General features: G+C 49.2%; 1 protein-coding gene across 4 annotated transcripts in view; it reads right to left on the reverse strand.

Moving 5' to 3' along the window:
• LOC115475873 (FXYD domain-containing ion transport regulator 5-like) overlaps window positions 1-26,063 on the reverse strand; it is a 314,171-nt gene that overhangs the window by 93,586 nt on the left and 194,522 nt on the right. For 3 of the 4 annotated variants that reach the window (XM_030211932.1, XM_030211929.1, XM_030211928.1), the window contains one exon: window positions 2,940-2,984. The exons of the other annotated variant lie outside the window; for it this stretch is intronic. In XM_030211932.1, the coding sequence (XP_030067792.1) occupies window positions 2,940-2,984 (45 nt within the window). The remainder of the gene's footprint in view (window positions 1-2,939; window positions 2,985-26,063) is intronic. 4 annotated transcript variants of the gene reach the window in all.

Below are 26,063 nucleotides of genomic sequence, written 5' to 3' on the forward strand. Positions count from 1 at the left end.
ACTTACACAGTCAAAGTCTGACTAATGTATTTGCACTGTAATAATGATATATTAGTTGTTTACAATCATATTTACTCAAACTTTTAAATTTTATGGTATGTCAAATAGACTTATTTGAATTCATGTGCTTCTATGTTTCACTCTGCCCCAGAGGGGTAGTTGTAGGATAGTTAGGCCCCTTGGGTTGGTTATGGTAAAGGGGAATTCCAATGCTGCATCTCATGTAGCATATATCTATATAACCACATATTGATTCTTGTTATGGTCTTGTTTTTCACTATGTCAGACCACCCATGTCACCTCTGATACATATCCTCACCAGACTCTAGGAGCCCTCTGGAATGGAAGGCCATGCACTAGAAGTCATGTGTGCCGGCCCCACCTATGGGCCCGGCAAGAGGGGAATGTAGAAAAATGCTATCAGTTGCCTTCAGTGAAACCCAGGTCAAGACAGGCTTAGAGCTCAGAACTCGGCTTCTAAAAATCAAAGACCATGTCTGAGTCAGACAATGTCACTGTGACAAAATGCTGAATTAAGCAGCTGAGAAGCTTACAGAGGAAGACGGAATCTATTCTCAAAACAACAGGTGGACAGACATAACAAGACAATACCCAGAGTTTTGTGGGCAAAGAAGTTTTGGGTAAAAGCAGATAACAGTAGGTCATAAGAACATCGAGGGGGGTTGAAGGAGGACCTGAAAGCATGTGAACTCATTATTATCAAAGATGTTGATACTTGGAACTTGGAAACATGTGAAGTCATAGTCATCAACTGATAATATGCAAAGACTGGCAGTGGGAAAATGAAAACCTAATAGGGATCAATGGTAAAAGAAATGTATTTAAAGGCTAGTAGCTAAGGCATTGCCCTGGAGACTACAAAAGATGCTGATGGCACCCATTGTGTGTCACAGAGCTCTGCACTCCCAGTATGAGAAACAAGTGTCTGATATATGTCCTGTGATGATTTTGTACTAATCTGGCTTTTGGTAAGTGAGCTAATAAAACTTTGACAGCTACTTTCTTATGTTTACAGAATCCCTGTGTCCTTCTGTTTGTGGCGTTCTTTAGTGCCTAGGCTGGGTAAATTAGTCTGGGACTATGCGAGGTCTGCTAGGTAATTAAACAGTCAGACAGGGGGCACATAAATCATTAAGAAGAAAAATTCATATTTCATCTCTGTTCTTTTTTTGTCCTGTAAATAAAGTTAATGCATCAAAAATCTGTTTTACAGTGTGATTCTTCACAAATTACTCCATTATCAGCTGAGTGTTTTCAAAACTGGACTTTTAAGTTTTCAAAATCACAGTATGGGGAAATGGAACAGGATGTCACTGATTATGCTCTTCATCAGCATCCAATAGCCTCACACAGTACGGCTCACAGGAAGTACTTTCAGAACTGTATCACATTGTTTTCTAACTATCTGCATTGTGTATCAGTCCATTGTCCATTATTTCACATCTAGCTAGAGACAGTGCAAGCATCTCACAGGTCGATGATCAAATTCCCTGTGCTATTCTAAACAGTGCTGAAAAATTAGCGCTGGAACAGTGTGGGGAATTAAAGCCCCAATGATCAAAACTGATAGCATGCAAATTTATGCATGCTACCGTATTAGTTTTGTTCATGAGAGGACTTCTGTGGGAGGATTGTATCTGGGCGTACACCCAAGGCAAATCCTCTCACAGAAGTTGTTTGACAGGTTCAGGCTGTCAAAATAAAGCCCGGCTCTGTCAAACAAACCAGGTTGGAGGTCCCCCTCCCCCACTCACGCAAAGGGAAGGAGGTCCAGTGGACCTCTATCCCCCCTAACCTCCCCCCCAGACGAGTTTTCTTGGTGGCCCAGTGGACTACCCACCCACCCCCCAGTCACAGGGACCTGGAGGTCTGGTGGACCTCTAGCTCTCCGACCAGTGGTGTAGTTAGGGAGGCACCAGGGGAGTGTCTGCTCCCCTAAATGGCCTTCTGATGGCATCGGTGTCTATTTTTTACGTGATATGTCGCATTTAAAACACATCGGCAGTCCGCTCTCCACTCCCCCATGCCTTAAACTTGGCTATGCTTCTGCCCCTGACCCCCAACTCTGACACCAAAAAACTCTCCCTGGTGGCCCACTGGGCAACCCTACCCCCATCTGCCCTGGTCTAGCGCTCCCAAACCCCACCCCTGCACCTTGTAGATGGAAAATGGAGTAGCACTCCCTCCTCCTTCCAGTGCTGCCTCCAAAATGGCAGCACCCTGCCCTGCCCAGTGCATCCTGGGTTTTGTTGGGTGGGGCTTCCCTACCATATAAGGAGGGCTGGAGGTCCACCAGACCTCCAGACCCCTGTGACTGGGGGGTGGAGGGCAGTCCATCAGACCTCCAGTCCCTTGTGTTCAGGGTGGTATGGGGGGCGTGCAAGTATGTAAGTACATACTGGACAGGGCTCCCCATTCCTCCCCAAATGCTTTCAAAAACCCTAACGCCAGCTCCGAGGGTTTGACGCAGCAGCAACGCCCTTGTTTGGCACACTGCCCACTGAGCATTTCCCTGTTTTAGCATGAATTTGCCTGCTACTTTGGTCAGAGCTGGCAAGCTCATTGTTTCACAAGCTTTCCGGCTCTGATAATGGGGGGGAGGGGGGAACAAACTTGAGCGATAGTATGGTTCTAATAGCCTCTAACGCCCACATTTGCTTCTGATCATCTGCCCCTCAATCATCAACAGATGAAAGATCCAAATTGAGCCAGCTGAAAATCTGGTCCTGCTGTAGCACTGACAATCAAATTTAAGACAGCAAAGACACCAGAAACCAGGAGGAAACTGTATAGCTGATGCTGCATGAAGCTCAAACAGGAATGAGGCCAGTCCACAACGATTCTGCTACTATAGCGTTTAAAATTTAGGGAATGAAGAGTTTCTAGATGGGATGGGAAAGAGATGAGGTGTTACGAACCATAAAAAAATATTCTCTGGTTGTGCTTGCGGACTCTGGAAGGGTCTGTAAAACAAAAACCAAGAGAGTATCATTCATTAATCTTATAGAACCTTTTTAAAAAATATTTTCATGATTCCCCAATTAGGGGGAAGTTGGCATTTTACTGAAACTTAGTTTTCCATAAGGGTCATTAACCTGCAGGTAACTCAGTACTGCAGTTCTGTGACTCCCTTGCTAAATGAGTAATGCAACTTGTGATCAACCTTGCAAGCTGAGTTATTCTGCTTTCTGGGAGCATTGTGCTGTTAATGCACAGCCCAATGTTCCTGGGGAGCCTTCTAAAAGGGGACAGAACTGAACTTTCTCTGTCCCCCCTCCCTGAAGTGTTCCTCTCACCCTTGTGGCTCCCCACCTCCTGAAGTATCCCATGTAGGCCCCCCCTCCCCCCGGCCTACCTGCATCAAATCCTGATGGTCCAGTGGAATGGGGTAGTAGCAATCCCCAGTTGCTCCTAGCTCTATTGGCTCTGGGTTCAAAATGGCACTCACAACCCCTAGTGGTACTAGTCTCGCAGTTCTACCATTAGGGGTCAGGCTGCAATATACAGGCTACCACATATGACAGCCTGATTCCTAGCAGTAATCCATAAGACTCTCGATTAGAGGTCGCAAACACTATTTTGAAGCCAGAGCCACAAGAGATAGGAACGACTGAGGACTGCTTCTACCCCATGCCTTTGGATCACCAGAGATTGTTGCCAATAAGCTCAGTGGAGGGGGGGGGGGGGGGGAGGAGGCAGGGAAAGGGAGGCCACTATTAATTCAGCTCTGGCCCCCAAGGTGGTCCCTTGGAGCACGGGCCATATGTTAGCAGCTTGATGCTTCTGGACAAGAAAAATAATGCCTGCTTTGAGATATTCAACTAAAGCTGCATTATTCGATATGCATCTTAATGAGGTGTTTTGCATGCACTTGTATGCTTTACAACTCGTTATTACACACTCCACTAACTTAAACATACATAATGGCAATACATCATATTAAGGTGAAATATCCTGTATTATTCCTTTAATGTATATAACTATCTTCTGAGTGACACAAATTTCCAAGATAAACTTTCCCTTTTATTTTCCACAGAGTGCATGTTGTATTCCCTAAGCCTCTCTGAGTCTTTAAAAAACAAACAGGAATGAAGGTTAGAATAAAATAAAATAACTAATATAAACCTGAAATAATATAAATGTGCTGATTGAATAAGGGAAAGCAAGATATATAATCAATGGTTCCCAGCTCCAGTCTTCTGGTACTACAGAGATCTGGTTTTTAATATAAATTAAATTTAATGTAACCAGTTGTAGAAATTGGTTTAAATTGTTTACCTTACTGCTGAGAGAGCAGAGGGGGGGGGGGGGGGGGGGTGCTAGAGGTGTCCTGAGTTGCCATGGAAATATTTATACCATAGAGACTCCTGCACATGAGCAGAACATACCATAGAGATTTGCACTGACACCTAAGATTTTAAAAGTGCTAAAAATAAGTTTTAAAAGTATTTGCATTAAATCTAATTGCAGAATTTAGGTGTTAGGAGATGGGATTGATATGCTATATACTCAAATTTGTTTAAATCATATGCAAATTAGTCCATTTTTGGGAGGTTCTCATTTGCATATTTATGGATAAAAATTATTAGAAATGTTTTACAGCCTTAATGCTAGGACATGACTCTGATCAAAAATGTGAAGTTTGACCCAAAAACGAAGGGTTTATCTAGTGTTTTTGGACTAAAAATTCCCATTAGAGTGTCTATGTTAATCTACATTCAAATAGAGCTGTCTGATTGGCAGAGCAGCTCTTGTTAGAATTCTGCCCAGGAAGGAATAGAGCAGGGAGAGCAACTGAAGATTTGACTGAGCCAGGACCTGCATTCTGTGAGCTCTGTGTGTAAGAATTGAAAGAAAGAATTGATAAAATTTGACTGATATATTAAAAGAGTGACTGATTTGGTTGAAAGAAAAACAAGAAATTGAGGAGAGGTTTGTACTAGATTTGAAAGTTTTAGTTCTCTCTCCTGAGGAAAGGATTGTGAGTTTCCAAGTTGATTTGGTCCTAATAGTAAGGATCAGAAATCATTAAACATTTAAGGAAAAAGATTTATTTCTGAAAGAGATTGGTTGAGATTTACAAGTTTGAGGTTTCTCTGCTGAGAGAGGAGTGGATCTATGAATGTGCGTGTGTGGATGAGATCCAGCAGTGGGCTTCAAGATCTCAGCAGCTTGGAAGAAACAAAAAGGGTTGCTTCCATATCATCATGCTGATCAATCCATAGACTGGTGGGTTGTGTCCATCTACCAGCAGGTGGAGATAGAGAGCAAACTTTGCCTCCCTATATGTGGTCATGTGCTGCCGGAAACTCCTCAGTATGTTCTCTATCTCAGCAGGTGGTGGTCACACACAGCAGCAGCTCTGGCTAGGCCTCCAAGCCTAATTTTTAGGTTTTGTTGAGTGCCTGGGGTTGAGGGCTCTTCTTGAGCAAGTGCAAACCTGGTGGCGCCAGGTCCCTCCTTTTCTCCCCCCTCCCGCTGGCTCCGTTTAAAAAAAAAAAAAAAATTTTTTGAACGTCCTTAAAGGCGTTTATTTTGACGTTTATTTAAACGTTTATTGCAGCTACTCACTGGGACACCAGGTCGTTACAGCTCGGAGCGGACAGCAGGTAATTTTTACCTTTTATAGCGGGCAGGGGGTTCCCCGATTGGTCTCCACGTGGCCTATGGCGTCGGAGGGCGAGGGCGCAAAGAGTCGCTCCCCGGATCGCGTGTGCGCTTCCAGAGGGGATGCGGGGGTCTTAAAGTCTGATTTGCCCTTGTTGGGTGACAGTTTCGTGACCGATGAGTGTCCCGGTCCTTCCTCCGGTGTGGCGGTTTTTCCCGCCATAAACGCCCATCCCCCGCGGCTCGCCTCCGCCATATTGGCCGGCCACGCGGCTCGGACGGCTTCTTCTTGGGCCGCCCTTGAGGTGGGAGACATTGATGCCATGAACGCCCTTAATTTGGGCGACGGCACAAAAGCGGCTAAAGTTAAGCGCCGTTCTTCCCGCGCGGCTCCTTCGCGGAGTGTCGCGCCAGACGCCATCTTGGATGCACAGCATGTCTCTCCCCCGCTCTTGCGAGCGCCGGTTGAGGGTGCGTCTAGGGCTGTAGCCCAGGCTGCGGAAGTGCACAGTATGCGGGGTTTCTCCCCCGAGTTTGTTTTGCTGCTGCATCAGGCCTTCCTTATGCAAAACGCTGCCCCTGCTCCCTCGTCTGGTAAAGAGGTTGAGGCCCCCGGAGGTAAACGCCCTCGGGTTGATTCCCAGGCCTTGGAGGACTTTGTCTCCTCCGATGTAGATGAGGGCAGCGTATCTGAGTTCTCCCAACGGTCCTTTGCGGATTCCTTGGAGGAGACGGATTCCCGCTCGGATGGAGCGGATGACCCCTCTGCAGCGCGGCTCTTTAGCTCAGAGGATTTGCCCAACCTGTTAATGCAGGCCATGGGCACTTTGAAGATTTCCTCTCCGGAGGACGTCTCTCCCTCAGCCCCTGTTGGCTCTGCCATTATGCTGGGGACGAAGCGCCCGCATAGAACCTTCCACGTGCATGATGCTATGCACACCTTAATTTCGGCTCAGTGGGATGTCCCGGAAGCGAGCCTTAAAGTGGTTAGGGCTATGTCCTGCCTCTATCCTTTGCCTGAAAGTGAACGTGAGGCCTATCTGTGGCCTACCGTGGTTTCTTTAATCACTGCGGTGACTAAGAAAACGGCGTTGCCGGTGGAAGGTGGCACGGCCCTATAGGACGCCCAAGACAGAAGATTGGAGGCGGCCTTAAGGTCGTCCTTTGAGGCGGCTGCTTTAAGTTTGCAGGCCTCAGTTTGCAGCTCCTATGTGGCCAGGGCGTGCCTGACTATGGTGCAGCGGGCTTCCCCCTCGGATCATTCCTTGAGGGCTGATTGGCCGGCCCTGGAATCGGGCTTAGCCTATTTGGCAGACTTGCTGTATGATGTCTTGAGGGCCTCAGCTAAAGGCATGGCTCAGACAATCTCTGCGCGGCGGTGGCTTTGGCTGAAGCATAGGTCTGCTGACCATGCCTCTAAATCCCGCCTGGCTAGATTGCCGTTTAAAGGCAAGCTGCTCTTTGGGGTCGAGCTGGACAAAATCGTGACCGATCTCGGCACGTCTAAGGGCAAGAGGTTACCAGAGGTCAGGGCTGGGGCTAGTGCTCGCCCCGGTACCTCCAGAGGACGGTTTCAGGAAGCCCGTCGGTACCGCCCGGGCAGGTCGGGCTCCTCTGCCCCCTCTTCCTTCAAGAGGAAATTCTCCCCCAAGCAACATTCCTTTCGCAGAGACCGCCGTCCCGGAGGTGCTCCCTCCGGTCCTCCCCTAGGGTCTCGTACCCAATGACGGGGCCTTGGTCCACGCCCCAGTGCAGATTGGAGGACGGCTGTCCTCGTTTCTGGGCGAGAGGATCACAATAACTTCAGACGCTTGAGTGCTGGAAGTCATCAGAGATGGCTACAAGCTAGAGTTCTGCCGACCCTTAAGAGACGGGTTTGTACTCTCTCCCTGCAAGTCTCCGGTCAAAGCTGTGGCAGTGCAGCAGACCTTGGACAATCTGATCCGCCTGGGTGCGGTCGTTCCGGTGCCAGAAAATCAGCTTGGCAAGGGACGTTACTCCATTTACTTTGTGGTACCAAAGAAAGGAGGTTCTGTACGGCCTATCCTCGACCTCAAGGGGTCAATCAGGCTCTTTCGCATGGAGACCCTCCGCTCTGTTATAGCGGCAGTGCAGGCAGGAGAGTTCCTGGCATCCTTGGACTTCAAGGAAGCGTACTTGCATATTCCCATCTGGCCTCCTCATCAACGCTTTCTGCGTTTTGCAGTACTGGGCCGACACTTCCAGTTCAGAGCCCTCCCGTTCGGGTTGGCTACTGCTCCGCGGACCTTCTCCAAGTAATGGTGGTCATCGCGGCCTTCCTGAGGAAGGAAGGAGTACAAGTCCATCCTTATCTGGATGACTGGTTGATCCGAGCCCCCTCTTATGCAGAGTGTGGCAAAGCTGTGAACCGGGTGGTTGCTCTTTTGAGCTCCCTGGGGTGGATCATCAACTGGGAGGAAAGCCAGCTGCGCCCAACTCAGTCCCTGGAGTATCTGGGAGTTCGATTCGACACCCAAGTGGGCAGAGTGTTCCTGCCAGACAATCGGATTGTCAAGCTTCAGGCTCAGATGGACCAGTTCCTAGTAGCCTCTCCTCTTCGGGCTTGGGGCTATGTGCAGCTGTTGGGCTCTATGACGGCCACGATGGAAGTAGTGCCCTGGGCCAGGGCTCATATGAGACCACTACAACACTCTCTGCTGCAGCGCTGGACTCCGAGGTCGGAGGATTATGCTGTGCGCCTTCCCTTGGACCCAGCAGTGCGCAAGGCGCTGAGCTGGTGGACGCAGACAGACAAGTTGTCTGCAGGAATGCCTCTGGTGACCCCGGAGTGGATTGTCGTCACGACGGACGCCTCTTTGTCGGGCTGGGGAGCCCACTGCTTGGGAAGGACAGCGCAGGGGCTCTGGTCTCCTGCAGAGGTAAAGTGGTCTATCAACCTCCTGGAACTCAGAGCCATTCGGTTGGCGCTTTTGGAGTTCATCCCGGTACTGGCGTTGAAGCCTGTACGGGTCCTGTCGGACAGTGCCACGGCTGTGGCCTATGTCAACTGCCAGGGAGGTACCAAGAGCGCCCCTCTAGCCAAGGAGGCCATGAATCTATGCCAGTGGGCGGAAGCGAACCTGGAACAGCTGTCAGCGGCCCACATTGCCGGAGTCATGAATGTCAAGGCGGACTTTCTCAGTCGCCATACCTTGGAGCCCGGAGAGTGGCAGCTATCTGTTCAGGCGTTCTTGGACATCACGAAGCGCTGGGGCCAGCCGAGCCTAGATCTGATGGCGTCATCGGCCAATTGCCAAGTGCCGCGCTTTTTCAGCAGAGGACGGGACCCTCGATCCCTGGGAGTAGATGCTCTTCTCCAACAGTGGCCGACACAAGAGCTTCTCTATGTGTTCCCGCCCTGGCCCATGTTGGGCAGGGTGCTAGACCGGGTGGCAAAACATCCGGGCCGGATAATCCTGGTGGGTCCGGATTGGCCCAGACGTCCCTGGTATACGGACTTGATCAGGCTCTCAGTGGATGAACCTCTGCGACTGCCAGTGGAGCAGGGCCTGTTACATCAGGGTCCCGTGGTGATGGAGGATCCCTCCCCCTTTGGTCTTACGGCCTGGCTATTGAGCGGCAGAGTCTGAGGAAGAAGGGCTTCTCAGACAAGGTCATCGCCACTCTGCTGAGAGCGAGGAAGCGCTCTACTTCTACTGCTTACGCCAGGGTTTGGCATACCTTTGCAGCGTGGTGTGAAGCAGGTTCACTTTCTCCATTTACTGCTCCAATTTCTTCAGTGCTGGCGTTCCTGCAAGAAGGTCTGGAGAAAGGCCTGTCGCTCAGTTCCCTGAAAGTCCAGGTAGCGGCCCTGGCTTGCTTCAGGGGCCGCCTGAAGGGTGCTTCCCTGGCTTTGCAGCCAGATGTGGTGCGTTTCCTAAAGGGAGTTAATCACCTGCGCCCTCCTCTGCACTCAGTGGTGCCTGCGTGGAATCTCAACCTGGTGCTAAGAGCCTTACAAAGCCGCCTGTTGAACCCTTGTCGAGGGCATCTCTGAAAGACCTGACGTTGAAAGCAGTCTTTTTGGTGGCTATCACTTCAGCCAGAAGAGTTTCCGAGCTCCAGGCACTCTCTTGTCGAGAGCTTTTTTCTGCAGTTCACTGAGGCAGGAGTGACTATTCGCACAGTGCCTTCCTTCCTACCCAAGATTGTTTCTCGCTTCCATGTGAGTCAGCAGCTCTGTCTCCCTTCCTTTCGTAGGGAGGACTACCCAGAAGAGTATTCTGCTCTCAAATATCTGGATGTGAGACGGGTCATCATCAGATACTTGGTAGTGACCAATGATTTCCGGAAGTCGGATCATCTGTTTGTCCTGTTTGCAGGTCCTCGTAAGGGTCTGCAGGCTGCTAAGCCTACAGTGGCAAGATGGGTCAAGGAAGCCATTGCAGCGGCTTATGTGGCCGCGGGGAAGGTGCCGCCTATTCAGTTGAAGGCCCACTCCACTAGAGCTCAGGCGGCCTCGATGGCAGAGGCCGGGTCCATCTCCCTGGAAGAGATTTGCAAGGCGGCAACTTGGGCGTCGGCCCATACCTTCTCCAGACATTACCGCTTGACTGTGGCTGCTCGGGCGGAGGCCCGGTTTGGAGCTTCAGTGTTGAGTTCAGGGATTTCAATGTCCCGCCCTGGGTGAGTACTGCTTCGGTACATCCCACCAGTCTATGGATTGATCAGCATGATGATATGGAAGATAAAATTATGTATCATACCTGATAATTTTCTTTCCATTAATCATAGCTGATCAATCCATAGCCCCTCCCAGATATCTGTACTGTTTATATTCTGGTTGAATTTTAGGTTCAAGTTTAGTCTTCAGTTACTTCAGGAGGATTTCGTGTTCAAGTTTTTTCACTTGGATTCTTCAAGAGTTGAGACGAGTTTGTGTTACAGTGAGCTGCTGCATTCCTCTCCCCTCCGTTTTACGGGGCTGGATTGAGACTTAAATTCTGCCGGCACTCCCTCCCGCTTCGTGCGGCTGTAGGGCAGCTTTGTACCCCTCCCGCTTCGGCGGTGTTAGGGTCAGTCAGCTCCTCCCGTGGTTGCGGTTGCAGGATAAGCCAGATCCCCCCGCATCGGCGGGGTGGTGTCCCTCCCCCGCTCCGCAGGGATGAGCTGGACGGATTCCCCTCCCCCACTTGTGTGGGGATGAGCTGGGTTAATTCCCCTCCCCCGTTTCGACGGTGGTGAGCTGGGCAGAGTGTCCCTTTGTGGGTGTAATTCTCTAAGTGCTGAGTCCTGCGGATGGAGCTTTGATATCGACATACTGAGGAGTTTCCGGCAGCACATGACCACATATAGGGAGGCAAAGTTTGCTCTCTATCTCCACCTGCTGGTAGATGGACACAACCCACCAGTCTATGGATTGATCAGCTATGATTAATGGAAAGAAAATTATCAGGTATGATACATAATTTTACCTTTTTAGATAGTCAGGGTAAAGTTATAATAAAGCTACTTAGGAAATTAGAACTGAGGAAATTCAATTTATTTTATTTTTTCATAGTTTAGCACTCAGTCCAGGTTCCAGTTTCAGGCAGGCTGATCTAAAAGACACACACACTGCAGGGAGGCAGTATTTCTCCTTTTATTTTATTTTTAGTTTAAGTTTAGGAAGAAGACAACTTTTAAAGGAGAGATCTCTTGAAGACTGAGTCTGCAACTGGAAGTTGAGTCTGCAACTGGAAATTTCCTTCAGCTAAGTACACAGAGAGACAATTCACATTTTTTCTGAAACTCCTGTTTACCACACAAGTGAACTGAGATTTTACATGAAATACATCTAAGGAACATTCCTATTTTGAGTTGGAAATCTTTGAAGTGTTATACTGACTTGTAAATTGGGTTAGGAGACTAACCAGCTTATAATCGAAAGACAAAAACACCTATATTGCGACCTAAATCGGGAGATAGGCGTTTATCTCCCAAAAACGAATAACGCGGTATAATCGAAAGCCAAACTTGGACGTTTTCAACTGCACTCCATCGCGGAAGCGTACAACGTTGACGGGGGCGTGTCGGAGGCGTGGTGAAGGTGGGACTGGGGCGTGGTTATCACCCGAACAGAGATGGCGCCTTTCGCCGATATTGGAAAAAAGGATGCGTTTGTAGCTAGCATTTAGGGCACTTTTCCTGGACCCTGTTTTTTCACGAATAAGGCCCCAAAAAGTGCCCTAAATGACCAGATTACCACCAGAGGGAATCTGGGATGACCTCCCCTGACTCCCCCAGTGGTCACTAACCCCCTCCCACCACAAAAAATGATGTTTCACAACTTTTTTTTTCACCCTCAAATGTCATACCCACCTCCCTGGCAGCAGTATGCAGATCCCTGGAGCAGTTGTTAGGGGGTGCAGTGGACTTCAGGCAGGTGGACCCAGGCCCATCCCTCCCCTACCTGTTACAATTGTGCTGCTTAATGCTTAGTCGTCCAGCCCCCCCAAACCCACTATACCCACATGTAGGTGCCCCCCTTCACCCCTTAGGGCTATAGTAATGGTGTAGACTTGTGGGCAGTGGGTTTTGAGGGGGATTTGGGGAGCTCAACACACAAGGGAAGGGTGCTATGCACCTGGGAGCTCTTTTACCTTTTTTTTTTGTTTTTGTAAAAGTGCCCCCTAGGGTGCCCGGTTGGTGTCCTGGCATGTGAGGGGGACCAGTGCATTACGACTCCTGGCCCCTCCCACGAACAAATGCCTTGCATTTATTCATTTTTGAGCTGGGCGCTTTCATTTTCCATTATCGCTGAAAAACAAAAACGCCCAGCTCACAAACTGTCGAATAAAACATGGACGTCTATTTTTTTCGAAAATACGGTTCGGTCCGCCCCTTCACGGACCCGTTCTCGAGATAAACGCCCATGGAGATAGACGTTTTCGTTCAATTATGCCCCTCGCACATGTTTGATTAGTAAAGAAAGTAGAGTGTATACTGGATCCAGTAGGGAATCAGCAGTTTTACTGATCTAACCCTGTACAATCTAACTGAAGAGTATTTCTTTCTGTTTACCAGTACAGTTAAATAATTTCATTCCACTTTAAGTAGAGGAGTGTGGTGGCCGTGTTAGTCCACTCTTAAGGTTATCAATAGAAATCAAACAAAATAAAACATGGAAAAGAAAATAAGATGATACCTTTTTTATTGGACATAACTTAATACATTTCTTGATTAGCTTTCGAAGGTTGCCCTTCTTCGTCAGATCGGAAATAAGCAAATGTTAATAAATAATTTCTTGTTACGTATATAAGGGAGTAGTATCTGGATTTATTGTAAATCAAATTGATTCCATTCACAGGAATTTATATTCACCTTTATGCATTCATCCGGTATTATTTTTTTAGGATGATGTTTTATTCTATGTTCACTCTGTCTCTGGTGACCTGAGCACAGTTAGTTCCCTTGGCTGGCGCGACTACATATTAGAGGTATTTTGATACTGTGTGAAGTCTTACTACAGACGGGTGACATTAAAAATACATGTTTCCTATATGCACTATATTCCTTTTGTGTTATATTGAGAAATTGGTCATGTTGAGACTTTACTACTACCACTACTACTATTTAGCATTTCTATAGCGCTACAAGGCGTACGCAGCGCTGCACAAACATAGAAGAAAGACAGTCCCTGCTCAAAGAGCTTACAATCTAATAGACAAAAAATAAAGTAAGCAAATCAAATCAATTAATGTGTACAGGAAGGAGGAGAGGAGGGTAGGTGGAGGCGAGTGGTTACAACTGGTTACGAGTCAAAAGCAATGTTAAAGAGGTGGGCTTTCAGTCTAGATTTAAAGGTGGCCAAGGATGGGGCAAGACGTAGGGGCTCAGGAAGTTTATTCCAGGCATAGGGTGCAGCGAGACAGAAGGCGCGAAGTCTGGAGTTGGCAGTAGTGGAGAAGGGAACAGATAAGAAGGATTTATCCATGGAGCGGAGTGCACGGGAAGGGGTGTAGGGAGGGATGAGTGTGGAGAGATACTGGGGAGCAGCAGAGTGAGTACATTTATAGGTTAGTAGAAGAAGTTTGAACAGGATGCGAAAACGGATAGGAAGCCACTGAAGCGACTTGAGGAGAGGGGTAGTATGAGTAAAGTGACCCTGGTGGAAGACGAGACGGGCAGCAGAGTTTTGAACCGATTGGAGAGGGGAGAGGTGACTAAGTGGGAGGCCAGCAAGAAGCAGATTGCAGTAGTCTAAACGAGAGGTGACAAGGGTGTGGATGAGGGTTTTGGTAGAGTGCTCGGAAAGAAAGGGGCGGATTATACGGATGTTTAACATCCAAGTACTTCTCAGCATATATGTCTATTATTTGTCTTAACTGGTGAAAGGATAGTGGAAGCCAGTTGCACCAAGGAGCAGCCTGCAGAGAGTGGCAATTATGACGCTAACAGCAGTTGTATAGTTGTATGAGTTTCTACTATGAAAATGTCTCCCAGATCTCTCTCTCTCTCTCTATATATATATATATACTGGGGTTCTCATCAAGAGTTTAATTATAAAATTCAGCTTCCCTTTGCAACACTGCTGCCTGGATGTTCCATTATCACCTAAACATGGCCAAAACAGAACTTCTTGTCCTCCACCATAGAGCCATTTCTCCGATCCTCCCTCTTTTTCGATCATTGTGAAAATCATGACTAGACTCCTGGCTCAGCCCACCACCTTGGGGCAGAAGCGTAGCCAGGTGGGGCGCAGAGGGAGCGGTCGCTCCCCTAAACAGCTGTTTAAAAAAATGGCTCCTATGCGCCTCAACTCAATAAATATTTTTTTCTGCTCCCTCCCGAGTCTTTAATCTTTTGCTATCTCTTCTTCTGCCCGCGCTCTCCCGTCCGCATGGTCACTTTTACTTCCTGAAGTGTTCTCCCTCTGGCACCGGCGATTCACAGTCAGCCTGCCAGCGTCGGGGCTTCTCCTCCTCAGGCGCGTCCCACCTCTGCGGAAAACAGGAAGTTGCTTAGAGTAGGCGGGACGCGCCTGAGGAGGAGAAGCCCCGACGCTGGCAGGCTGACTGTGAATCGCCGGTGCCGGAGGGAGAACGCTTCGGGAAGTAAAAAGTGACCATACAGACAGGAGAGACGGGCAGAAGAGAGGGTAAAGCCAATTTGAGTAATCTATTCCCCCCCCCCCCCCCCCCCCGTGCACCGTTCGATTCAAAACAAGCAAGGAGGAGATAGGGACACAAAGAGGGCACTACTGGAAAGGGGGAGGAGGAGATAGGGACAGAGAGGCACTACTGGAAAGGGAGGAGTAGATAGGGACACAGAGAGGGCACTACTGGAAAGGGGGAGGAAGAGATAGGGACACAGAGGGGCACTACTGGAAAGGGGGAGGAGGAGATAGGGACACAGAGGGGCACTACTGGAAAGGGGGAGGAGGAAATAGGGACACAGGGGCACTAATGGAAAGGGGGAGGAGGAGATAGGGACACAGGGGCACTACTGGAAAGGGGGGAGTAGATAGGGACACAGAGAGGGCACTACTGGAAAGGGGGAGGAGGAGATAGGGACACAGAGGGGCACTACTGGAAAGGGGGAGGAGGAAATAGGGACACGGGCACTACTGGAAAGGAGGAGGAGGAGATAGGGACACAGAGAAGGCACTACTGGAAAGGGGGAGGAGATAGGGACACAGAGGGGCACTACTGGAAAGGGGGAGGAGGAAATAGGGACACGGGCACTACTGGAAAGGAGGAGGAGCAGATAGGGACACAGAGAAGGCACTACTGGAAAGGGGGAGGAGATAGGGACACAGAGGGGCACTACTGGAAAGGGGGAGGAGGAAATAGGGACACGGGCACTACTGGAAAGGAGGAGGAGTAGATAGGGACACAGAGAGGGCACTACTGGAAAGGGGGAGGAGGAGATAGGGACACAGAGGGGCACTACTGAAAAGGGGGAGGAGGAGATAGGGACACAGAGGGGCACTACTGGAAAGGGGGAGGAGGAAATAGGGACACGGGCACTACTGGAAAGGAGGAGGAGGAGATAGGGACACAGAGAAGGCACTACTGGAAAGGGGGAGGAGATAGGGACACAGAGGAGGCACTACTGGAAAGGGCGAGAAGATAGGGACACAGAGGGGCACTACTGGAAAGGGGGAGGACATAGGGACACTACTGCAAAGGGGAGGAGGAGATAGGGACACAGGGGCACCACTGGAAGGGGGATATGTGGACAATGGTGAAAAAGGGGTGAGATGGGGACAAAGAGGTAATGCTGGAAAAGGGGGAAGATGGTAACAGGGGTAATGCTGGGAAGATGGGGACACAGGACAATGTTAGAAAAAGGGAGAGGTGGGGACACCAGGATGGCAGATGCTAGAAAAGGGGAGATGAGGAGACCAGGTAGGCTTGTGCTGAAAAGGGGGGAGATAGGGACACAGAAAGGGCAGATGCTAAATTTGGGGGCAGGATAGGGACAAGGGACACAGAAGGGAGATGCTGGACATGACAAATAGTGGTGCAGAGGAAAAAAGGATGGTGCACTTGGAGACAGATGTAGAGAAGAAAAGGAAGAAGACAAGAGGCGAGAGAAGAAATGGAAAGGCAACCTGGAAAAGAATTTGTAAGGCTGACTCATGGAATATGGAAAAAAAAGACTGGGACCAGCCAAATTCCCAGACAACAAAGGTAGAAAAATTATTTTTATTTAATACTTTGTAAGGACTGAGATGTACCTGCTTTGTAAAATGTACAGGAGAAAATGCATTTCTGTCTTTTTTTTTTTTTTTTTTTTACCAGTATTGCAAGTCTGGCTTCCTTGGGGGGGGGGGGGGGGGGGGGGTCTCTATTTCAATTTTTGTTGTTGTTGTTGTTTTGTGGCTCTCTATTCTGCATTAGATTGGTAGCATGGAATGTTGTCACAATTTTGGTTTATGCCAGGTTCTTGTGACCTGGGTTGGCCACATTGGAAACAGGATACTGGGCTAGATGGACCATTGGTCTGACCCAGTATGGCCACTCTTATGTTATATAGACAAAGGTCTGTCCATGTTCTGCATGTGTGTAGGAATGTGCATGCATGTAGTATTTGTGTAGGAATGTGTAACAGTGCAGCTTGTTCCAGTTTCCTAATAGTAGGTATATTGGTGCTCCAGAGCCCAGTGTAACATATATATATATATATATATATATATATATATATATATATATATATATATATATATATATATATATATATATATCACTGTCTTCTGATAGGTGGGTTAGGGCTGTTATGGTGTGGTAAGTTTTGTGTTCTAGGGAAGTTCTGGAGTACCCCCTTGCCAGTCAGGTTTTCAGGATATCCACAATAAATATGCATGACATTGATTTGCATATACTGCCTCCATTACATACAAATCTTGTTCATGTAGATTCATTGTGGATAGCCTGAAAACCTGAATGGCAAGGGGGTACTCCAGGACCACCTAGGGAAACACTTCTCTAGGTCCCACTGTAATCTTTCTAGCACTGTCTTTTCATAGATGGGTTAGAGCTGTTATGGTGTGGTAAGTTTTCAGTATAGGTTTTGGGTGTCTTTTTGCAGGGATTTGTGTTATTTCACAAAGTGTCTAGCCCTATTTGAAAGTAGGCTCTGGGGCAAGGGCCACCTTTGGTGGCCCTTGTCACCCAAAATAAAAATGCTCAAGACTAGTGTTCTTCACATCCTGTAGAGTCACCACACAAACAAAAGTCCATCTTGATTTAAACAAGGTGTCTAGCAGTGGAAGGACTGAGTGTGCTATTCCTGAGGTGATGGTCACAATTTGAATATTTTTATTTGAAGTTAAGAAGACAGGTTGCCTGCTCTGGCCAGTCCAGGGACCTCTTCTGTGTCCTGCCTCCTGATGTAACTTACTGTTTCCTTGTAGGCAAGACGTAACCGAGACAGTCTGTATTAATCGTTACCCTGAGCAACAACACAGACACTGCTGTCTAGCTGACACCAACCGGCGTCTATTTTATAAAAGTCTGCTCCCCCTGAGATCAAAACCTGGCTACGCCTCTGCCTTGGGGTCCTGTATGACTCCTCCCTTTCCTTCTGTGCATGCATCCATAATGCAGCCCAAAAGTGCCAGTCCTTTCTTCACAATCTCTCCTTCCTGTCTGACCATATATCAGAACTCTGATCCACTTTCTCATTACATCTTAGTTAGACTACTGTGACCTCCTCCTTGCAGCTCTCCCACTGAGGCCCCGATGCCGAGAAGCAAATGCGAGCGCTAGAGGCCATTAGTGCCAGACTGGCACCTGCATTTGCTGATGCCGAATGCTCAGAGCCAACAAGCGCATGAAACAACAAGCTTGCTGACTCTGAGCTCAACGAGAATGCAAATGCACGCTAAGGAGGTCATTCCATATTCCTCCTCAGTACTCAGCGGGCAGAGCACCAAACAAGGGTGCTCCTCCTGTGCCGAGCTGTGGGGAGGAATAGGGATACCAGGAAGGGTAGGAACTGGGCCTTAGCTGGAGGGGGAGGGAGATGGGCTTGCTGGACTTGAGCAGGGAGAGCAGTCAGCCAGAGGAGTGCATCATACCTGCATTTTCACCCAGGCCAGAGAAAAAGCAAGAGGTTTTTTCAGGGGTGGGGGGATGACTGTCTTTTCTCCCCCCGCCACTGGCTTTCTTCTACCTTACCCTTTCCTCCTTTGGCCACTCTCCCTCCCATCCTCTTCCTTACTAGGGCGCACTTCTTCCTCCTCCTTCCCTCATCCCCCTCTAGTCTTTAATGCTATGAGTGTGCTTAAATTTGCATCTCATTAGCATTGAGCATTAAGGAATTCCTTTGCCACACTGACCTGGCAGTATTTTTCCGGCACTGTTAGGAACAGCACTAGAGTTTTGAGCATCTGGGCCTGAATGAGTTTTCTCCACTGCATGACTCATCTTCCTCCAGCACTAATACAATCCTTCAGCCTCTCTTCTGGAATCATTATATTGGCTCCCTGTTCAATTAACTATGAAATTCAAACTGCTTGTTCTCGTCTAGAAGTGCATGCACTCTGCAGTGCTGCATTTCCTCTCCTCTCTCAATTTCCACACACTCCTGTTCCCTAACTTCACTATTATTCACGCCTTTGTCTTTCATTGATAAATCTCAAATCCACACCTTTCAGCTTGTTGCACCAAATGCCCAGAACGGAACAGTGAACTCAATATTTAAAAGCATCTTTCCTTGTCATCAAGCAGATGAACCCATTACGTATGGGTTATGTCCATCAACCAGCAGGGGCGATAGAGAGCACTCAAACTTTCACAGTGCCCTCTTGGCCAGCTAGCTCCACTGCCTCTTCAGTATTCTCTATCTCCCTTAGCAGGGTGGCTGCAGCTTGTTCAAGCTCCAGAAAAATCTGCCGGGAGGTGGTTCCTGGCTTGCCAGTTGTTAACCGGGGTGTTGGAGGCTATAGCAGCTTCACTTTAAAGGCACATAGGTTAGCCCTTTCCCTGCCTTACCCATACCTCTGTGGATGTGGACATATTGCCTTGCTTTCCCTGTCCTTACCCACCAACAGTGGATGCAGGCATATAGGTTCGCCCTTTCCCTGCCTTTCCCACTCATCTGAGCCTCCGGAGTCTTCAATACCTCTGCTTTCCTCACAGCTTAAAAAAAAAAAAAAAAAAAAAAATGTTGTGTCGCGTTTTTAAACGCAGAGACGCTGGAACAGAGGTTTTTGCCCTGATTTTCAGCAGGATCGTAGTTGTACACTGGATCCTTTGAGGTAAGAGTGTTTTCCAACTCCTCAGGGGTGGGCCCGCGATCGGGGCGATTTTGGCGCGAAACCGCCATTTTGGATTTTACCGCCGTTTTTCAGCAATGGCAGCGGACAATGTAAAGCGCTGTTCCACTTGTGGCAAGCACAAATCAGCAGCAGGGCTCTGTAAATCGTGCTGTATTGGCGTAGGAGCCGGCCCGAGCATGGCGAGCGATGTTTCTTCCTGCTCTGAGCTGGCAGCGGGTGCCATTTTGCTTACACCGCATGGCGCGGCCTCCGTGGACACGGAGAGACCTGAGCCGGGTGGGGCACCTCGAGATGAGGTTATTTCAGGAGTGGCTAGCACCGGACAGGATTTGGGTGCCCAGGGTGAGATTTTCTCCCCGGATTTTGTGCTTTTGCTGCATAAAGCATACATGATGAAAAGAGCCCTTCCTCAAGGGTCGCCTGAGGCTCCTCTGATTGCCCCCCCGATGGATTCTGGCCTGGGACTGCCCAGTGAGGCTTTTTCCCCGGATGCTTGGCCTAAAGATAAGCGCAGAAGGGTTAATTCCCCTTCAGATTGTGGTGCACCTTTCCCCCCCCCCCCCCCCCCCCCCCGTGGTCGGGGTGTGAGGATTCGGAGAACTCTGACAGACGTTCTTGGTCTGAGGAACCAGAGTCAGGTGCGGATTTACCACAGGATCTGGATGATCCCTCCGCGGTGAGGATTTTCCACCGTGATGAGCTGCCAGCGCTTATTTCAGATACCCTGCAGGCCCTCTCGATTGAAGATCCTGACAGTGGCATGGCCTCCTCGGGTAATCCCAGGATGGCTAGTACCAAGAAAGCTGCTCGGGCCTTCCCTTTGCATGACTCCATCCTAGAGCTTGTTTCGGCTCAGTGGGCTGACCACGAGGGACCTTTGAGAGTTTCCAGGGCTATGGGCAGTTATACCCTCTGCGTGAGGGACATATGGCTCGTTTTCAAATGCCTACAGTGGATGCCCTAGTCACTGCGGTGACAAAGAGAACTACCCTCCCTGTTGAAGGAGGTGTTGCCCTGAAGGATGTTCAAGACCGTAGGCTGGAAACAGCGTTGAAACGGTCCTTTGAAATTGCAGGTCTCACTGTTCGGGCGTCTGCATGCAGCTGTTATGCTGTGAGAGCCTGCCTAGCTTGGCTGCAACAGGCAGTGGCTCAGCCCGGAGATGGAGCGGAGCCCTTCTTGGATGTGGCTCCGCGGATGGAGGTGGCCTTGTCCTTTCTGGCTGATGCCCTTTATGACCTTGTCAGAGCTTCGGCTAAACATATGGCAGTAGCAGTGGCGGCTCGCTGTCGTCTGTGGCTACGACACTGGGCAGCGGACATGGCCTCTAAGCAAAGGTTGATGAAGTTGCCTTTTCAAGGACTTCTCCTTTTTGGTGAGGAGTTAGAGAAAATTGTGAAAGGCCTGGGTGATCCAAAACCCCAGCGCTTGCCCGAAGATAGGCAGAGGCCTTCCTCTAAGGGCCAGGCGGTCCACTCCTCGTACAGACCTCGCTTCCGTGAAGCTAGAAGGTACCGCCCAGGGCGTTCTGCTGGGTTCACTTCACGTGCCCGTGGTCAGCAGAGGAACTCCTTTCGCTCGGACAAGCGTTCCGCAGCCGGTGGCTCAAGACCAGGAGTTCAGGGGCGACCCTCTCAATGATGGTGCGCCGGCCCTCTCCTCGATGCCTGTCATCGGAGGACGGCTTTCCCTCTTTGTTGAGGAGTGGGCCAAGATTTCCTCAGATCAGTGGGTTCTGGACCTGATCAGAGATGGATACAGAATAGAATTCAACGCCCCAGTAAGAGACGTGTTTGTGGAGTCCCGATGCGGTTCTGCCATCAAACGGGCGGCGGTGGAGGAGACTTTACAAGGTCTGATTCAGTTAGGGGCAGTGACCCCGGTGCCTCCCGCCGAGCAAGGCTGCGGCCGATACTCCATCTACTTTGTGGTGCCGCGAAAAGGTGGGTCCTTTCGCCCTATTCTGGACTTAAAAGAAGTGAACAAGTCCCTGAGAGTGCGGCATTTCCACATGGAATCCCTGCGCTCCGTCATTGCGGCGGTTCAGCCAGGAGAGTTTCTCACGTCTCTAGACCTGAAAGAAGCTTACTTGCACATACCGATTTGGCCCCCGCACCAGAAGTTTCTGAGGTTTGCGGTGTTGGGAAAACATTTCCAGTTCAGAGCCTTGCCTTTTGGCCTCGCCACAGCTCCCCGAACCTTTTCGAAGGTAATGGTGGTAGTAGCTGCTTTTCTCAGGCGAGAAGGTATCAGGGTTCACCCGTACCTAGACAACTGGCTCATCAGAGCAGACTCTGCAACAGAGAGCTTACAAGCTACAGCCAGAGTGGTCTCAGTACTGCAATCTCTAGGCTGGGTCGTCAATATGGCCAAAAGTCACCTGTCCCCTTCACAATCTCTAGAGTTTTTGGGGGCCAGGTTCGACACAGTCTCGGGCTATGTGTTCCTACCCGAGCTAAGGTGGTGCAAGCTTCAGAATCAGGTCCGTCTGCTCCTGAGGATGCCCCGCCCGCGAGCTTGGGACATTGTCCAGCTGCTGGGATCGATGACAGCCACGATGGAAGTGGTACCCTGGGCGAGAGCGCACCTGAGACCTCTACAGTATTCCCTACTCCGGAGATGATCTCCTATTTCTCAGGATTACCAATGCAGACTTACTTGGCTCCCTGCGGCCCGTCTCAGCATGGAGTGGTGGCTCTCGGACAGCATGCTGCGGCGAGGAATGCCGCTGACGCTCCCCGTTTGGTGCCTAGTGGTAACAGATGCCAGCCTGAAGGGCTGGGGCGCACACTGCAAGGGGAAGCATGCCCAGGGTCTATGGACACCCGAGGAGTAGGAGTGGTCCATCAACCGCCTAGAGTTGAAAGCGGTGTTTCAGGCGCTTCTGGCCTTTCAAGTGACCCTGGAAGGATTGGCTGTCAGAGTGATGTCGGACAACACGACAACGGTGGCCTATATAAATCGACAAGGCGGAACAAGGTGCAGAGCACTAGCCGCGCAGGCCGAACTGATTTGCCACCGGGCCGAGCTGCATCTTCAGTGTCTGTCGGCAGCTCATATTGCAGGTCAGAGCAATGTGCAGGCCGATTATCTGAGCAGGCATCAGATCGATCCAGCAGAATGGAATCTGGCAGACGAAGTATTCCTGCAGATCTATGCCAAATGGGGCAAGCCCGTGATGGATCTAATGGCGACAAGTGCCAATACCAAAGTCCCGTGCTTCTTCAGCAGACGGAGAGATCCTCGCTCGGCGGGGTTGGATGCCTTGGCTCAACCCTGGCCTCCGGGTCTACTTTATGTGTTTCCCCCATGGCCCTTGATAGGGCGCCTGCTCTTGCGGATTCGGCTGCGCCCAGGAGAAGTGGTCCTCATCGCCCCGGATTGGCCAAGGAGACCTTGGTATGCAGACCTTCGACAGATGCTCCTGGAGGCTCCTCTGCCGTTACCTCTGGTACCGAACCTGTTGACTCAGGGACCGGTAGCCATGGAGGACGCCGGCCGCTTTGGTCTTACGGCATGGCTAGTGAGAGGTCGCAATTGAGGGATAAAGGTTATTCCAATAAAGTTATTTCCACTCTCCTGCAAGCCCGCAAGCGGTCCACTTCCATGGCTTATGCCAGGATTTGGTGCCTGTTTGAGTCTTGGTGTGCTTCCAGAGCCATTGTTCCAATGCGGGCTCCTGTCTCGCTGATTCTGGACTTTTTGCAGGAAGGTGTACAAAAAGGCTTGGCCTATAATTCCCTGCGGGTGCAGGTGGCAGCGTTGGCCTCCCTTCGTGGTAAGGTGGAAGGCGTGTCTTTGGCTACTCACCCAGATGTGGCACGGTTTCTTAGAGGGGTGCTTCGGCTCCGACCTCCAGTGCGAGCACCCTGTCCAGCTTGGAACCTGGGGCTAGTTTTGAAAACCCTGCAGGCATCTCCTTTTGAGCCGCTTCGGCGAGCATCGGAGAAAGACTTGACACTGAAGGCCGTTTTTCTGGTGGCCATTACCTTGGCGAGACGGGTGTCAGAGCTCCAGGCGCTGTCCTGTAGAGACCCATTTCTGCAATTTTCAGAGTCCGGAGTCACGGTTCGGAACGTGCCTTCCTTTATGCCTAAGGTGGTTTCAGCCTTTCACTTAAACCAGCCTATTTTCTTGCCCTCTTTTTCAGAAGAAGAGTTTCCAGAATCTTTTGTGCAGCTGCACCTTTTGGATGTGCGCAGGACTCTGCTGCAGTATCTGCGAGTTACTAACTCTTTCAGGACTTCTGATCATCTGTTTGTTTTGCTATCCGGTTTTCGCAGAGGGTCTCCAGCGTCTAAAGCCACTATTGCCCGCTGGCTCAAAGAAACTATCTTTTCAGCTTATCTGCTGGCCGGCAGGGTTCCGCCTGTAGCCTTTAAGGCACATTCTACTAGAGCGATTTCTTCCTCTTGGGCTGAAACTGGAGCACTCTCTCTTCAAGAAATATGCAGTGCAGCAACATGGGCTTCTAAGCTCTCCTTTGCCCGACATTACAGGCTGGATGTGGCTGCCAGGAGGGATGCGCATTTTGGTGCACAAGTGCTAGCGCGTGGTGTGGCTTGTTCCCACCCCATCTAGGGATTGCTTTGTTACATCCCATACGTAATGGCTTCATCTGCTTGATGACAAGGAAGGGAAAATTAGGTTCTTACCTTGGTAATTTTCTTTCCTTTAGTCATAGCAGATGAAGCCATGAGCCCTCCCTGTATGATTGTATGCTGTGAATCTGTTTTTCAGGTTCTGTTCTAATTTCCTGAAGTTCCTTCCTTGGGAGAAAGTTGGAAAACAATCTTCAGGATTCATGTTCAGTTTAAATTTAGGAGGATGTGTTCATTCCCTCCAGCATGTTTTTTTTGGAGGATGTGTTGATTCTCTCCATGAGGCGCGTGTGTTCCCCTCCAGTTCTATAAATAGGAGGATGAGTTCATTCCCTCCAGTGTGTTGGGAGGATGTGTGATTCCCTCCAGGAGGCGCGTGTGTTCCCCTCCACTTATACAATAAGGAGGATGAGTTTATTCCCTCCAGGAGGATGTGCATTCCCTCCTTTATGAGTTCATGCCCTTGTGATGGGCCATCGTTCGCTGTGAGGAAAGCTCTTGTGATTCCCATTGCGGTTTGCCATACTGCTTTGGAAGCTTCAAATACTGAAGAGGCAGTGGAGCTAGCTGGCCAAGAGGGCACTGTGAAAGTTTGAGTGCTCTCTATCTCCCCTGCTGGTTGATGGACATAACCCATACGTAATGGCTTCATCTGCTATGACTAAAGGAAAGAAAATTACCAAGGTAAGAACCTAATTTTCCCATATCTGTTATACACTTGAAATTATCCATCCAAAAAGCGGTTGGAATTTGGGGCAGTCCAGGGGCAGCACAACTTAACTATATCACTTATACATCTAAGCAGTGATACTCAGGCACTAAAATGTTATGTTAAACAAAAATAGCAGGTATTTTAATCTGTATTTCAATATAGATGCTTCATGTTATATGTTAATATTTATTTATTAGGATTCACTTACTGCCTTTTTGAAAAACTTCACTCAAGGCAGTGTAATGTAGGAATAAATCAAACATAAGCAATAAATAATTACAAAATATTAATTACAAAATAAAAATATTCAAATAATAATACAATGTATGGTGTAGTATACTACTTAGAATGTCAACACAATATGTAATAGAACATTTTAATAGACAACGTAGAGTATAAGCAAAGATGGAACATATAGATAGGTAAGAGAGTAAGAGGAGTTAGAAAAGAAGGTGACTGAAAGTTGCACATGAGGTCAAAGAGATGATTAAATGTTATCTTAGTTAGGGTAGGAGTGGATAAACATGTCCTGCTGCAGTATGTGCAACCTGTGTCCCTCCTTGTGTGTGTGTCAGACTAAGAAGTTAGTTACTTCTTCCATTAAATGCCTGGTTGAAGAGCAAAGCTTTCATCTTCTTCCTGAAGTAGAGGTGGAGGGGCATAATCCAATGGGGACGACCATCTCTAAGGGTGCCCATGTCTAAGGACGGTGCCACGAAGGGGCGGGAAAACCCGTATTCTCGAAACAAGATGGGCGTCCATCTTTCGTTTTGATAATACGGTCGGGGACGCCCAAATCTCAACATTTAGGTCGACCTTAGAGATGGTTGACCTAAATGTTGAGATCGTCGACCTTAGAGATGGGCGACCTCGGTTTTCGTCGATAATGGAAACCGAGGATGCCCATCTCAAAAATGACCAAATTCAAGGCATTTGGTCATGGGAAGAACCAGCATTCGTAGTGCACTGGTCCCCCTGACATGCCAGGACACCAACCGGGCACCCTAGGGGGCACTGCAGTGGACTTCACAAATTGCTCCCAGGTGCATAGCTCCCTTACCTTGGGTGCTGAGCCCCCCAAACTCCCTCCCCCCAAAAAAACCCACTCCCCACAACTGTACATCACTACCATAGCCCTTATGGGTGAAGAGGGGCACTTACATGTGGGTACAGTGGGTTTTCGGGGGGGGTTTGGAGGGCTCATAATTTACCACCACAAGTGTAAGAGGTAGGTGGTAGTAGTAGTAGTAGTAGGTGGGGATGGGCCTGGGTCCGCCTGCCTGAAGTGCACTGCACCCACCATAGGAGCCAACTTTTCAAAATTAATGGGGGTGCAAAGCCCAATGGAAATAGCCCTTCCCTGGACAGATACAAGGAATTTTCTCAAAATTGG

This window comes from Microcaecilia unicolor, chromosome 8 (assembly GCF_901765095.1).
Source record: "Microcaecilia unicolor chromosome 8, aMicUni1.1, whole genome shotgun sequence".
Taxonomy (NCBI): domain Eukaryota; kingdom Metazoa; phylum Chordata; class Amphibia; order Gymnophiona; family Siphonopidae; genus Microcaecilia; species Microcaecilia unicolor.